This window comes from Barbus barbus (genome assembly GCF_936440315.1).
Source record: "Barbus barbus genome assembly, chromosome: 30".
Classification (NCBI taxonomy): domain Eukaryota; kingdom Metazoa; phylum Chordata; class Actinopteri; order Cypriniformes; family Cyprinidae; genus Barbus; species Barbus barbus.
This window is the reverse complement of record NC_136758.1, coordinates 20,981,573-20,997,151: the sequence shown is the minus strand read 5'-3', so window position 1 is coordinate 20,997,151 and position 15,579 is coordinate 20,981,573. Positions and strand designations below refer to the sequence as shown.

General features: G+C 37.5%; 1 protein-coding gene across 1 annotated transcript in view; it reads left to right on the top strand.

Annotated features, from left to right (window-relative positions):
- LOC306850446 (uncharacterized protein) overlaps positions 1–15,579 on the top strand; it is a gene marked incomplete at both ends in the record, with an annotated part of 37,594 nt that overhangs the window by 3,965 nt on the left and 18,050 nt on the right. The window contains 8 exons of the mRNA XM_079386101.1: positions 1,205–1,250; positions 3,154–3,254; positions 4,092–4,211; positions 5,193–5,340; positions 7,986–8,141; positions 8,263–8,375; positions 10,959–11,100; positions 11,219–11,385. Coding sequence (XP_079242227.1) covers positions 1,205–1,250; positions 3,154–3,254; positions 4,092–4,211; positions 5,193–5,340; positions 7,986–8,141; positions 8,263–8,375; positions 10,959–11,100; positions 11,219–11,385 — 993 coding nt within the window. The remainder of the gene's footprint in view (positions 1–1,204; positions 1,251–3,153; positions 3,255–4,091; positions 4,212–5,192; positions 5,341–7,985; positions 8,142–8,262; positions 8,376–10,958; positions 11,101–11,218; positions 11,386–15,579) is intronic.

Here is a 15,579-nt window from a genome sequence, read left to right as displayed (position 1 = left end):
TTCTAGACACTGCAGGTCTAATTGCTAATTGTTAACTGGGAATGAATATATTTGCATATTAATTAGATCCCAATTTACATTTTTAATTTGCTGCCTTCAAAGGGTGTGAGATAAAAGGTCGTGTTATTTTAAATAATTTATCCTTTATTGCAGAAAAGATGCTGAAAGGAAAATGTGCGGCTGATTTTAATCCCTGAGAGCTTTTACTGTATAAAATGTTTCGAAATAATTTTTTCAACTAATTAAATGAGGAAAAAAAGAGAAATATATGCTCTCAAACAGTTGCTAATACAAAGCCACCCAGACTGCAGAGCACTGGAGTGGGTCTCCAGGAGTCTTTGAGTGAAGAATTGGAAATGCACTTGAGATGCCGTCTGTGGAAGTCAAGTTTATAAGCTGTGTCCCGTTCTGCCTGGAGGAAGCAAAGCTCTTTTTATCACTTCATTTTGTCCTCTCCCTCCTGACACATCAATGCATTTTGTACTTTGTCATTTCATTTTCCTCAATACACAGCACAGAACATTGCTTAGCAGCATAGGGCTTCAGAAGTTTCCACATTTATTAAAATGGAAAACATCAAACAAAGAAAGAGAGGTACAAACCCATGGCCTTAAGTCAGCCTTGTCGAGACTTTTCTTTCCGAATAATATTAAACCGTGAGAGTGTTCGTTCGCACATTGCGATGCTTAATTTGTTTTACTCTAAACACAAAATCCCATATGACGTCCTGTTCATGTTTACAGCAGGTTGACTGAGGGACTTCATCAGTCCATTGCCTGCTAACTGCCATCTGCTAGCTACAGTCTAGCGGCTAGATTGCCAGATTGAGCTCAAATGATCTGCGCGGTGACGTTCTTGAAATCAGCATAAACTGTTTGGTGTCCCTTTCAAACGTTGATGATTATGTTTCGTTTGAGGCATATTAGTGACGGTACAATTACAAGATTCACAAAATACATTGTGATACCTATCACTCAGCGCTTTCATGTTATATGCAAATAAGTGAACTAAGTAATATATAAAATTGGGACCTAAATGTCATTTTTAATTAGAGACCATTGCGATGAACATTTTGAAACTTTTATGTCCTTTTAAACAATTTGAAAAATGACTTATTTTACCCATGTCTTTTGAAATATTCAACACTGAGACCACGAGTACAGAAATCTCTTGATTTTGATATGTCTTTCTCTTTTTCATACAGCAAATTACTTGTGTTACTGACAGAGCCAGGTATTTTGACCTGTCAGGTAAGTTCAGTAATTCACTATTTATTATTTTTGCTATCCCCCTTGAACAGCGCTATTGGTTTTTCAAAGCTAAACACCACCAGAAAAATCCCCCAGCGCCATAATTTCACCTGAGACGCTCATCCCTTCATCCGTCCAGGTATTCCAGCTTTATTCATCTTTCCATCAGCACGTATTTGGCATCACTAGTCTGACCTGCTGTAAACGCTCTACTGTGCGATCCTAAAACAAACAGAAAATCTTTCAAATTCATAGACACAACTCTGGGAGGAGATGCACACCAACCGTGACAACATAATGGAAGGTTCAAACATACATTTTAGCAATCAGATGTTTTGTTTATCTTTCCTTCAGTTGTAAAACTCGAGTAATTTGGCCTTTTGTGCTGCGCTAAAATGTGGAATCACATATAAGTGTATTTGTTTTAAGAATCTATGGAAATTATGGGGCTATAAGAATATGTAGCCATAACTGGTTTCATTCATTCAGAATTTTAAAACACTGCCCCAAAAACATTTCCTTTTATGTGGAACAAGATATGGAAGAAATGAGCATTCACACACAGTGACTTTGTCTCAACCAATAGTTTAAGTCAAAGGTAAAGTCCCAGAATAATAGTGCTGCCCCAAACTCACGTCATTGGTTCAGAGAATGTTATTAAAGGTTTTAGTTGTGCTTGAATAAAAATGCGGAGGACGAGTCTTGTTTTACAAGGTGGTAATTTTGTACGGTGTGATTTGTATGGAAATGTATGAAAAAGAATGTAGGGAAAAAATAAACATGAAGGTCCATCAAAAATGTCAAAATCAGAGTATGAAAACGAATGAGACTGTACAAATTTGTACACAATTCGCCAAAACATATAATTGTTACGAACTTCCACAAAAGTGTGTTGACCAGTTTCAGCTAAAGAAATATAGCTTTGTCATGGACGACGGTGAATATTGGAAAATATCTATCTACTGAATACTGACCAATCAGAATCAGTTTTTCAGAGAGTCCTGATATAGGTTTAACTCTTGTTCTACTGTAGACCATAAACAGATTTGTCACGTCTCTGATTGTATTTTAAAGTTTTGTATGTGTATTTAATGCTGCTTAGCAATAGCAGTCCCATTATCCCTGAAGTGTGGTTTAAGCAAACCGCATGAACTTTTTAAAGCTACCACACATTGATAAGATCAGAACTTTGACGAGCCTGTTAATTGAAATGTACATGCCGATGCTGAAGGGCATTAGTTTGGGTTTAAACTGCTGTCCCTTTGATGACTGAAACAGCGGTTATTGATACCAGCAGAAGTGAGCTTGAAGTTCGGGTCAGCATGTTCTGGCTTCCTGCGCCCTGTCTCACACTGATGCCATCTAACTCCAAGTCTCAGTGTCATTATCTGCACATGGCAGAGCGGATTAGAAAAATGGGATTTCTGATCCCCCCTTGCTATGGTACAGTTAAGTGATTATTGTTAAAAAAAAAAAATCACAAATGATTATGCTAATGATGAATAAATTATTATCTCCCCAACATGCAGCTCTGAGCGATCTGGCTTCTCCCCGACCAGGAAGATAAGAGTTTATGAGGGGAAGGGGGCCTTTGCAACGCGTGTCTAATATAGACGGACTGCTGTGGCCATCAAAGTATTTCTCAGGGCTTTGTTTAAAAGTCATCTGTTCCTGCATAATCAGAAGCTCTTTGATTGTCTCCTCCGCTGAAGGGAGGGGATCAGACATGATCGTGTTATGTGTGTTAGTGTCTAATATGCCTCACTATGGAGGGGCAGAGATTGTGTAGTGTAGGTCTGGGTTTGGTGTTAGTTTATCCAGAAATTTGTCACAGCAGATGTGCTTGGTAGAGGGGTCACCCAAAGTTTAAATAGTGGTATCTCCATTTTGATTGCTTTTCCAGGTGAACGGTTAGATTATTGCTCCTGCGAATCTCTTGAAGAGATCCTGAAATCAGTGCAATTTGATTTTATCAGTCTGCAGGGGGCCGAGCTTGAGGAAAATGTAAGTATAGGAACATTTGCATTTAAGGCTGTTTTCAAACTTGGTTCAAGTGCTGGGTCACATGTCAGTTCTCAAATTGTACTTACTTTTGGTAAAGCTTTACAAACTGCAGTATTGCGTACTACCACCTTGACAAAAAAATAAATATAATAGGCTAATAATAATAAATATATTATTGAATTAAATTTTATTTAATATACTGTACAATATAGCAATGCAAGTAATGACTTGGTTCGTTGATTCCAATGGACCTTTTTCCCTTTTTTAGTTCTCAAAAGCGTAAGATGTCACAGTTGTGTAAACCTATATAGTAGTGAATGGAAGCTACAACATTTTTTTTTTTTTTTTTGAGTATGCCCCAATAGCAAAAGAAGAGGAAAATATATATACATTACATTTACATTTATTCATTTAGCTGACACTTTTATCCAAAGCGACTTACAATTGCTATATATGTCAGAGGTCGCACGCCTCTGGAGCAACTAGGGGTTAAGTGTCTTGCTCAGGGACACATTGGTGTCTCACAGTGGATTCGAACCCGGGTCTCTCACACCAAAGGCACAGGAAGCTGTGTTTTCTTACCATTATTTTAGCGGTAGACAATCCTCCTCAACACACTAAACTCGGACTTAACACATGGTAAATTGGAACTTTTGCCGTGGCCCTGTTGATTCATCAGCCCCCCTACGCCGAACTGTCCAATTCTCGCCAAAAAAACAAAAAACAAAAAAATAACGCCATGCTCGAGTCCGCTCCTAAAACTCTATAGAATTTTATTTGTATTTTTTTGTTAGGAATCTGTTTACTCGTTGATATTGATTTATTTTCTCTCATAAGGGAGCATCATCTTTGCTAGATATGTTTTTGTACTACGAGTCAGCTACACACCTCGATGTGTCCTCGAACTCAGGCATGGGATTCTCAGGTTGGCTGTCACTGTCACACCTCCTCAGACAGGTAAGATTTGAATATTTCCACACGGTACATGAAATCATACTGCCCAATGAGTTGTGACATAAATCTTTCAGTTATAATATGCAGTTTTTTTTAACCTTATTGTAACTATGATTCTTCTAATCAAGTAAAGAATGCTGTGCATGTAAATGGATTCGGTCACTTTGTGATTCACAGATGTAGGCTATTTATGAACAAAACCGTTAACAGTTTGCATCTTTAATGCATTTTAAGCTGATTCAGCTTAAATATATATATATATATATATATATATATATATATATATATATATATATATATATGTTACATATTCTTTAAATCCGCACATTGTACGTCTTGGCAACGTGACATTTTATCTTAAAAGTAAATGAATTTAACTAAAAAAAATCTATGCAAACAGCTGCCTTCATTTTTTTAAGTTCTATAACACGTCTCATGTTTTAAATGTGTCATCAAGTGTGAACTGATACCTCACAGTGGCATTCAGATTGAATTGGAAGCAATGAATTACCATGCATCAAAGATGAAAATGTCCGCACTGCTGAATAAAGCCACACTCACACTTTGATTTTAATGGACATCATTATAGTCCTCATAAAACTCCTGACAATATGTGTTCATTTAGCAACAGCTCTAGATGAAAGACAGCATCGCCTCATGGTGATGAGGACTTCAATGGTAAAAACCAAAGGCACGCTCTCAGGCAGTATTATACGAGATCAATCAAAATCTCCCAAGAAAGGGAGAAAAGAAAAAATCTGGACACTTTTGAAGTGGTGGACTAAAGGATGAAACTCTGGAATGGCCTGCAGATCTTTGGGAACCTCCCGTCAGAATTGTTTTCCGGTTTTGACGTTTCTGCTTCTGTAGACAGGGTGGGTTTTTGATGAGAGAGGGTGAGACAGAGAGGCCAGTCCGCAGCGAGGGCAAAACCAGGCCTCTGTGTCTCTCTCTCTCTGATGGTTTGCTGTCTGGTCTCTTCAGAGTGGATGCCTGTGGAGGCTGGATGCTTGCAACATACCTATGGTGGACTACGCCGCACGGGCCTTGTCAAAAGCCCTTCTCACCAGCAGGCTGACAGTGCTACACCTTGAAAAAACCTGCCTGAGCGGCAAACCTCTCTTCACACTTGGTATGCCCAGCACACACCATCCATTTGAAGTGCATGCGATCTAAGAATGGAAGAAAGTTTGGGTGCTAGGTGCCTGAGAATATGACCCTGTGCTGTGAAATACAAATGATGCTAACAGGTGCATTGTGGGAAATGGGGTCAACTGTATTACTTAGAAATATTCAGTGGAAAATTCAGTGAATGGAATGAGAATCCAAATGACTGATAAAAACGTCACAATAATCCATAAGAAATGTACATGCAAGTCCATCAATTACTGTCTTGTGAAGTGAAAAGCTGCATTCATCATTAAGCTGTTTTAACGTTAAACCGCACTTCTGGACAAAATATGAGTGCATAATCCATAATAATACTTTCTCCAGTGAAAAATTACATCTGTCGTCCTCTCATACTGTATATAATATTATTGTCAATCATGTCTTGGACTCTTTCACTTGTAAAAGTTGCTTGATCTGTGCATATTTCTCTCCTGATTCAGACTAGATGACTTTTTTTACTGGAGAAAGCAATAATATGGAATGGATTATTGACTTGCATTTTAGCTGGAAGCAACACTTGAAGTTACAACATCTTGATAGATTGGCTTCTTACAAACACACAGCTGTTCACTTCACAAAATGTTAATTGATGGACTGGAGTGGAGTGTATTACTTGTGGATTATTGTGCTGTTTTTATCAGCTGTTTGTACTTTCATTCTGACGGCATCCATTCACTGTAGAGGATTCATTGGTGAGCAGGTGATGTTATGCTAAATTTCTTCAAATCTGTTCTGATGAAGAAACAAAACGTACTGTATCTACAGCTTGAATGGTCTGATGGTGAGTAAATTTGCTCCACATTAATGTTGGGTAAAGTATGAAAAACACATCAAAGAGCATCTGTGCTAATACAGACTCATCATAAGGATGGCATTTTTTTTTTTTTTTGTGACATTTGTCTTGGTGTTGGTCTAGCAAGTGCTGTGCAAAATTTCCCGCTGCATAAGTACATTTACTGCAGGCACAGTTTTGAATCCTTTAATGATATCACAACAGCACAACATACTGTCCCAAAGGGTGCGTTATCTTCAAAAATCACACCTAATGTTCACAAAGATTTTTTTTAACAATGCAGAAAGTGCTAATATCAGTCTACGAGCTGCTTCGCTTGCTCTTGTGTGAATACTGCAATATGTCAGTATAAGTACAGATAGCATGTGTTTGAAATGAGCGTTCTCCATGAGGGGCCCTGGCCAGCAGGAACAGATGAAGCAGGACAAGGAGAGGAGTGGCAGATTTTGGCCCAGTGACCCTAACAGCTAGACTGGGCTTGGATTAGATGTCGTAATCTTCTTCCTGTCACTTTACACATTGCTGCACCGATCCGTTCAGGACACTTCGGCCAGCTCACTGTGAGATGGAGTCTTTCCCACGGCACTGTAGAGCTAGCCTCCTAAAAAGACACAGGACTAGCTTTTATAGAGATGTGTTGGCCCTTTAAACCTGTGCAAAACATAGGCATTAGGACATGTATTATTAAAACATGTAAAACCTATGGAATCCTGTATCTGGCTTAGTGATCCCACAAAATAATTGCAGTAGTTGTTCACATGACAGTGTCTAGTTAAAGATAATTGCATTGATTTCATTTAATGCATGTTATTTTATTTTTATGTAAGCAGAGATCATTTCATAATTTGTTTCACATCTAATTTTGTGTAAAAGTATATCAAATTGAAATAAAAAAAATGTGGCTCAAATAAGTTTCAACTCATTCATCACACTGGTAAAGTGCATTGCATTGCGGGATACAGTGATCTATGCACTAAACGTATCATACTGCTCTTTTTGTTCATCAGGGTATTCTATGCATAGAAAGAGTCTATTGCCACTGCTGAATCATCATGCTAATATCTGAATGGAAATGGGAGCCCCAGAAATGAATGAGAAAAGAAAGAGAGCGAATGAAATGTTGTAGACATAGGCCATTAACAGAACCCAAGTAAAATGACCTTTAATGAGACGGAGAAGTGGAGTGGCACATCTTATGTCTTCATGGCTCTGTCTCTTTAAGCAGCATGTGGATCCATTTGATATTTCGGGGCCACTCGGCCGCCCCTCTCATTCTTCCCAGCGGGACGCCCAGCTTCTGATCATTGCTATCGATCGGTGGGGCCCTGATTGCGGGACTCGCTGACTCGCACAGTGGAGTCCCTCCGATCAATTCAACGATCCCCCATTTGGTTCCTACTGTGTATGATGATGATGTTGGCATTCCGCATGCAACCGAAAGGGTCTGATCAAATCTGCTGCATTGATTTGGACAGACAGCTCTGTGAGGCCACAGACAAAAAGCCCATGAAAGCTTCTCTGGCCCTAAAAGGGACATGTAATGATGTTGACGATTAAAATGATGGCCGTGATAATCACAGGGATGTAAATAAAAATGATAATGGAGTTAGTCCTACACAACCTTAAAGCTTTCAATGAGCCTTTGTTGTCATTTGGAAGAACCGCTGTGGGCATTCACAGAAATCTGTTTTTCTTTTTTTTCTGCAGATTGTCTTACATGACAGCTTTTGTTGTTGCACTGTGCCAGAGTTCTTCAGCACACATAAGGACAAAGTGCCATGCTTATTGAAGGTTTTTCTCAGTTCTTGCCCTAGTCGGTGCTCTAAAAAGGAACGTTGCTTTGCAGGAGCTTTACCTCTCTGAAAACAACCTCAACGGCTACCAGGACTCCATGCAACTTAGCGACCTCCTCAAATATAACAGCACTCTTAAAACCTTGGACCTGAGCAACAATACCATGTCTGACTCAGGTATGCCCGTTTCACTTGAGGTCGTATTGTGCGCTTCCAATAGCACGGTTGAAAATGTTTTTGTGGTTAAAATGCACAATTTGTTTCAGCTCTTGTGTAGTCATCTCTCTTTGTTCCACAGGTTTGGAGGAGATTTGCGATGCTTTGAGCTCTCAGAAGACTGGTTTGAGAACGCTGATACTGAGTAACAATCACATCACTCATCTTGGCATGAGCCATCTACAGAATGTTCTGGTGAGATTTTCTCTCAGGCGAGATAATAGAGATATGTGCAATTTTAATCATTACACCAGCACTTCTAGACGTATGGAGTGTGATTAAAAAAGCAGAGGAAGTTAAAAAAGTAACACATCTGGAAGATTGCGCTTCAGTGATTTGCTGAAACATTTTCACAACTGCTTTTCACATTGTGTTTTATGTTAAGGAAAAGGTTCCCCCAAATATGAAAGTTCTGTCACATGCTCTCATGTTGTTCCAAACCTGTATGGATACATTTTTTCTATGCAATTACAGTGAATGGAGATTGGGAATTTCAAGCTTTAAAAAAAAAGAAGCAAAAGCACCATATCAGCATCATAAAATTTATTTATATGACTATTTGTGACTTACAGATGGAAATGTATGTTTTTATTCACTCATCACTAAGCCAGTAAACCGAATCAGTTTGATTGACACATAGTGGGTTTGTGAACTGGATCAACCGATTCATTGGAAAAGTCTGATTTGAAAGAACGATTCACAGGATTTTCACTGAATACCAATTTAATTTCACTCAGTTTCTTACAATAACTATCGCATAGCTTCAGAAAGCTTGACAGCCCCGGTCCTAATTGACTTACATGGAAAAGAGTGAGATGTTCACTTGAAAGTTCACCTTTTGTGTTCCTGGGAAGTTTCATTTTTGAGTGGGTTCTGTTCCTATAGAATAAACTGCAGGTTGCACATAGTAAATACAATGATTTTCACTCGGTATGTTACTTTTTCAGTTATTTATTCATTCCTATTTTATCTGAGTGTGCCTTTGATTAAAGACGAACAGTGACACTGCATGTGGCCCCTACTTGGCTTTGGAGAGGAAGTACCCAAACCGTCAACACGACAGCTACTGGATATATCTCTTTTTTTTTGTGGTCTACGGCAGAGTTTGACACACAAAGAGAAAAGAGAAGAGAACAAAAGGAAATGGCTTGTCTCATCCTCACTGGAAAGCTCATCTCTAATCCTTAATAATATCTATTCCTCTTCAGCAGCTCTGATTGTCAGTATAAACTGTACCTTTCTGTCATCTGAATGGCGATTCAAATCAAAAGCTACAAATTAAAGGCCTGCTTTCTCTTCTCTCGGCCTTTGGCGTGTTCACAGAGAATTCATTCAGGCCAAAAATAAAGCCTGCTCATTCCATTTTGCCTGTACCAAATGGGAACAGTTTGATTAAATAATAGATATGTGTTTAGAGGGCTTTTTCATGTGGTCTGTCATTAAGAAGGATAAGTAGACATCCATGCGGCCATAATGAATATAATTAGTCCAATGGCTGGTCGTGTCGAATATGACACAGGAAGGGTTGTTATTAACCTTTCTTTCTTTTTTTTTTCCTGGGGTTTCTTTAAAGGCAGAAGAAGAGAGAGAGTGAATAAATGGGTTATTTGGGCAGACACGCAACTCTCTGATGTCAGCAGAACATAATTAAATCACAATGTTATCCACATTTTTCAGCGGATCCCTGTCTGGAATCGGATGACTGAAGTTGTCAACCATAGGGTGCTATACTTCAGTTAAATTGCTACATTTATTATGTTAACAATACTTTGCAATGTTTGTAGTAAAATTATCAGACTTTATTTATTTATGCCTCACTTAGAAACAAAAATGTTGATTATATTAATAATAATAGCAACAGCAATAATAATAATAATTATAATTGCTTTTGATATATTTATTTAAAGAGACATTGTTATCATTCATGTCAGTCCAAACCTGTATGACTTTCTTCTGCGAAACACACGCAAAAAATATACTTTGAAGAATGTTGGTAACCAAACAGACTTTTATTGTATAGGAAAAAACACCAAGACAATTCTCAAAATATCTTCTGTTCCAAAAAATAAAATAAAGAATAAAATGAGAGATCTGAACATGAAGGTGGGTAAATGATAGGATTTAATTTTTTTGGTGAAATAAAATAAGTTTATATAAGTGCATATTTACAAGTACCTGAAAGCTTAAAACCAATATGACAACTAAACATTCTGTGTAAAGTGTTTTACATTTGAAATGACATTTCAACGACATTTTCTCTAGTTTCTGTCTTTCTCAGAATCTTTGACTGGGCTTGATGGTTTTGTATACATATACTGATAATGTGTATGCGTATGTATATGTGTGGGTGTTTACATGCTTGAGTGTTGTAACAGTGACGCAGATGAACTGTAAGTTGATCTTTGAGCTTGTTTTTTAGCTGTCTGTGGTTTTTCATTTAAAGCAGGAGACTAAGTGAGAATAATGAGTGTAGCGAGCTGGCATGGTGTACGTTCTGTTATGCAACATGGCTTTTCCCTCATGTGCTCCGCTATCTCCTGCTTTATATGGCTGCTAATCATGCTTCATAAATGACGTGGCTAATATGCTCTTGAGAGCCAATCTATTGCCACGGCGCGGCGTGTGACACTTAAAGCTCTCAAAGTGACACAAATTCACCATCCATAATTGGATTCAAATGCACAGAAAAAGGACACTTTTGAATATAAAAAGTGATTTATAAACAAGCTCATCAGTGCATGTTTTCTTAAATATCCTGTTTTTCTTTTTTTTTCCCAGCCCCGCTTAAAAACGCTCGAAATGTTGAACCTTGGCAAAAACAACCTTGAGAACAGAGGCATTCACATGTTAAAGGAGTCCCTCATGATCAATCGCTCTTTATTGCAACTTGGCCTAGCTTCCACAGGAATAACATGCGAGGGTAGGGTTCGTAATATTGCTTTTCTGCTTCTTTGGCACATCTGCTCCTTCTAAATTCCCTCTCTTTTTCCCCTTTTTTACCTTATAACCAAGCTTGTGTTTTCTACTCATCGTGCCAGGTGCTGTGACTTTGGCTGAGATCCTTGCAGAGAGTCCACAGATCCAGCGTTTGGACGTACGGCGTAACCAGGTGCTTACTGGGGGCCTCATGGCTCTGTCGTTGGCCCTAAAGATCAACCGTTCACTCATCAGACTGGATCTCGACCAACATCTGAAAGAGGAAAAGGTCAGTTGTCAGCTTTACCTCATCCTGACTATCTAAGTGTTTAGAACAGTAATTTTGCATGCAGATGGTCCTTAGGTCTGCCTGGAAATATCACTTTTTTTTAACTGTACTTTTCAGGCCTGGAATATCACGGAAATAAATTAAATGTTAAAAATCATGGGAAAATTGATGTTGTGTATATGCATTTTTCTCTCTATTGGGGGTCTTATTGGAGACATTTTTGCACTAATAACTATAGATGTTTAAATCTATATTCAGAAATCTATAAGTTAGTATCTGACAAATCAAATCAAAGTCATTTGGTTCAGTGGTCAAAAAGTATGGAAACATTGTGAGAAGTATTATTGTTTAGATGTCTAAAGGAATAGTACTACCAAATAATTTTTGTATTATTTTGTATTGTTTACTGAAGATCCAAAAATAATAGTCAAACTGAATTTACTTTCTTTACACACAACATTTTGGGGTTTCGTCCTGTCAGCCTAGGTCTGGTTATGGATTCTGCTTGTTGTTCAAGTTGTTCAGGTAAACTCATTATTGCCATAGCACGTTCCAGTATTAACCAAGTTTGACTCAAAGACAGAAGTTCCTGTCAAAGATACGAGATGTTGCTGATCTCTTAGAGCTGCTGCTTCACACTTCGTTGCAAAAGCCTTAAAAAAAATGATACCGCAACTTAAGAACATGCCAGAACAGAGAAAGTTCACTTGCCATCTGTTTGTCAGGATTTTATCTTATTTGCATATTAAAGCATTAATTAAAATCGTGAAAGGACAGAATACTCTCTTTAAAACAGATTCTAATGCTAGAAACAGATTGTTTTATTTTTTATATCAGTCATTTGTTTGGATTCTGATGTTTTACCCCGTCAATCAGCTGCACCTCGAAATATATATTTCATCGATAAACGGCCTGAAAACACACCATCTGTCTTAAATGTGTATAAATGTGTCATATTTAAGCTCAGCCGAAACAGAGGACGATGTTATTAACATTTCCACCGTGATAGATTACAGCAGGGTGGTATTTAACCGATGGAGAATGAGACATTTCACTGTGGCAGTACAAGAAGACACACTGCTGGGATTTGTCTGGGCCAGGCACAACGTGGCAGAACGACTGACGATTGTATTAAAAAGCAAATCTTTCCATCAGAAATCAGTGGGTGGTCAGATCAAGTGTTCTGATTCAGTTTCGTAAAATTCCCTGGGACTGAGAAAAGCGAAAATTTCATTCTTCAAAAGAAATGCGTATGCGGATGTGTGCGTGTGTGCGTGGCGCGATTTTACATGCGCATATTTAAACGAGGGGAAGGTGGTAGGGAGGGAATGTAGGTCCTTGGGTCTTTGTTTACAGCATCTGATTTGGCGTGTCTGTTGAAGCCCAAATCTATTTGATCAGTGGCCTGTTTGGTGTTAATTATTAATTATTTACCGATCTAAAATATTTATTGTGGGAGTCTTAGGAAGTTCAGAAATTTGGGACCTGCATGTTATCCATCTCTTAAGCAAGGTGCTTGTACTCTTAGTTAAGGTCAAACTTTACACATTCAACAATTCACATCAAATTCTTCTGAGACCAGAGGCATATGCTTTTAGTGTACACTGTAAAAAATAAGTGTAATTTTGCACACTAACCAAATTACAGTTTTATACCGTAAATTTTACAGTTTGTTCTTAAAATTATTTTGTAAAAACTACAGAATTTTCGTACAGTGCCAACAGTTGCCTCATTTTTGTCTTTTTATTTAATCTAAAAAAAAATGTTTAATTTATTGTCTTTGTCAACATATTGACCATGGAAAATATATTGGGATGAACTATATCCCTTTAAGACAATAATGTACAACAATGGCATAATATTATTTATTTTGCTGTTTGCTCAATGTCACTGTTGTTGTGCATGGCACAGACAGGTTGCTGTGATGTCTCTCATTAAGGATCATTAGAGATGCAGGGGGCAGGTGGTCTTGTGGAACAGACTCCAAGTGGAACTAAGAGTTGGTTAGTGTTTGTGGTCGGTCATGGTGTCTGACTCTATGATGGCTGGAGTTGAGTGAGTGAGCAGACAGAGAGCAGGTCCTGCTCATGGGACCTCTGATGAGCTGCTTATGATGAGCTTTACACACAAACACACACACACACAACTTGCTGATACTTTTGTGAATATATACATGGCTTCATCCTATTGCACCACATTGCTGTTTTCAATTCAAAATTCAAAATAAAATGGATTTTAAAAATGCTAGTTTGTATGCCATTGGTTTTCAGAAAAGGTGTATTAAAGGAACACTTCACTTTTTTGGAAATGGGCTCATTTTACAACTCCCCTAGAGAAAAACCATTCAGCCGATCTCCGTGTCTGGCGGTAGCACTTTTATCTTAGCTTAACATAGATCATTGAATCGGATTAGACCATTAGCATTTGGTCATCAAAAATGACTAAAGAATTTCAATAATTTTCTTATTTTAAAACTTGACTCTTCTGTAGTTACATCGTGCACTAAGACCAACGGAAAATGAAAAGTTGTGATTTTCTAGCCTGATATGGCTAGGAACTATATATATTCCGGCGTAATAATCAAGGGACTTTGCTGCTGTACCATGGGTTGCAGCAGGCGCAATAATATTACGCAGCGCCTGAAAGCAGTCCCCAGCTATATCATAACTAATTTCACGTGGTATTAGGCAAGGGTGGCCATTATCCCCTTATTTATTTTTACTAGTTTCCCAGATATTCGCTTCTTATATTTCTAATAGTGGTCTTCATGGTATCTCTATTGCTGACAAACAGATACTCATCAGTCAGCTGGCTGATGATCCCACTCTCTTTTTTGCAAGATACTAATCAAGTTCCTTTAGCATTAAAGTATGTCCAGCAATTCTCCAAAGCATCATGCCTGTTCTTGAATCTCTCAAAGTGTGAACTGATATCCATCAAAGAATGTAATTTGTCAAAAATTTGTAATATTCAAATCAAAGATCACGTATCTTATTTAGGTGTTATTATAACCAAAAATGAATTAGAAAAAAGCTCCTTAGATTTTAATCCATTAATTGAGAGTACTCAGAAAAAACTGAATATGTGGCTCCAACGTGATCTCTCATTGAAGGGAAGAATCTTACTAGCCAAAGCTGAAGGTTTGTCAAGGTTAACATATGCTCCTCTCTCTTTGAATGTTGACACTGCCATTCTTAAAAAAATTGATACAATGCTTCTCAACTTTGTTTGGAAGAATAAAACTCATTTTATTAGAAAATTTGTACTTATGAACACCATTGAGATAGGGGGTTTAAACTTTCTTGATTTCACCACTTTAAACAACACCTTTAAAATAAATTGGATAAAAAACGGTATCAATAAGCCCTCATCTATATGGAATCTGATCCCTAATGTTGTTTTTTCCAAACTAGGTGGTTTAAATTTCTTATTAATCTGTAATTATAACATCATGAAACTCCCTGTCAAATGATCTCTTTTTCATAGGCAAATGTTGTTGACTTGGTCCCTCATTTTTAAACACAATTTTACACCTCACTCGTATCTAATCTGGAATATTAAAAATCTACTGTATAAACACAAATCTCTTTTTTTTTTAAAATTGGTTTAAAAATTGTATTATTTTTGTGTCTCAACTTTTCAATCTAAATGGTTCAATCTGGCATTACTCTGAGTTTTTAGCTAAGCATGGAATTCCTGTTAGTCCGAAAGAGTTTGCAATTGCTGATGCAGTGCCACATGGAGTTCTCATGCTTTCTAGAGGTCTTTCTTTTCCAATCTCATGTCATTCAGTGGATCTTTGTAAAACATTTGTTGGAAAACAGTGCTTTTCGTCATCCAAGTTAAAAAACAATAAGAAAATTAAAGTATGTATTAAAGTATAAAAGCATGTATTCTTTCAATAACGCTTTTAATGGGGGTCATCATGTAGCCATGTAGTAATAGGGTTGTACATATGCGAGATCTGTGACATGCATTTCTGGCAATTATGATTAATAATTAAAAACATTAATAATTAAAATAGTTACTGCAATGAATTGAATATCAGTTCCACAGTTTGTCAAAATTATAATTTTCTATTATTTCAATTGTTGAATACAATTGGGACAAAATTACCATTGTAGGGGGCAAAACAGATGTTTGATGTGTATAAATCTAGCTTTTTTCCTAATTTTATGTTAAATAGTTTATCTA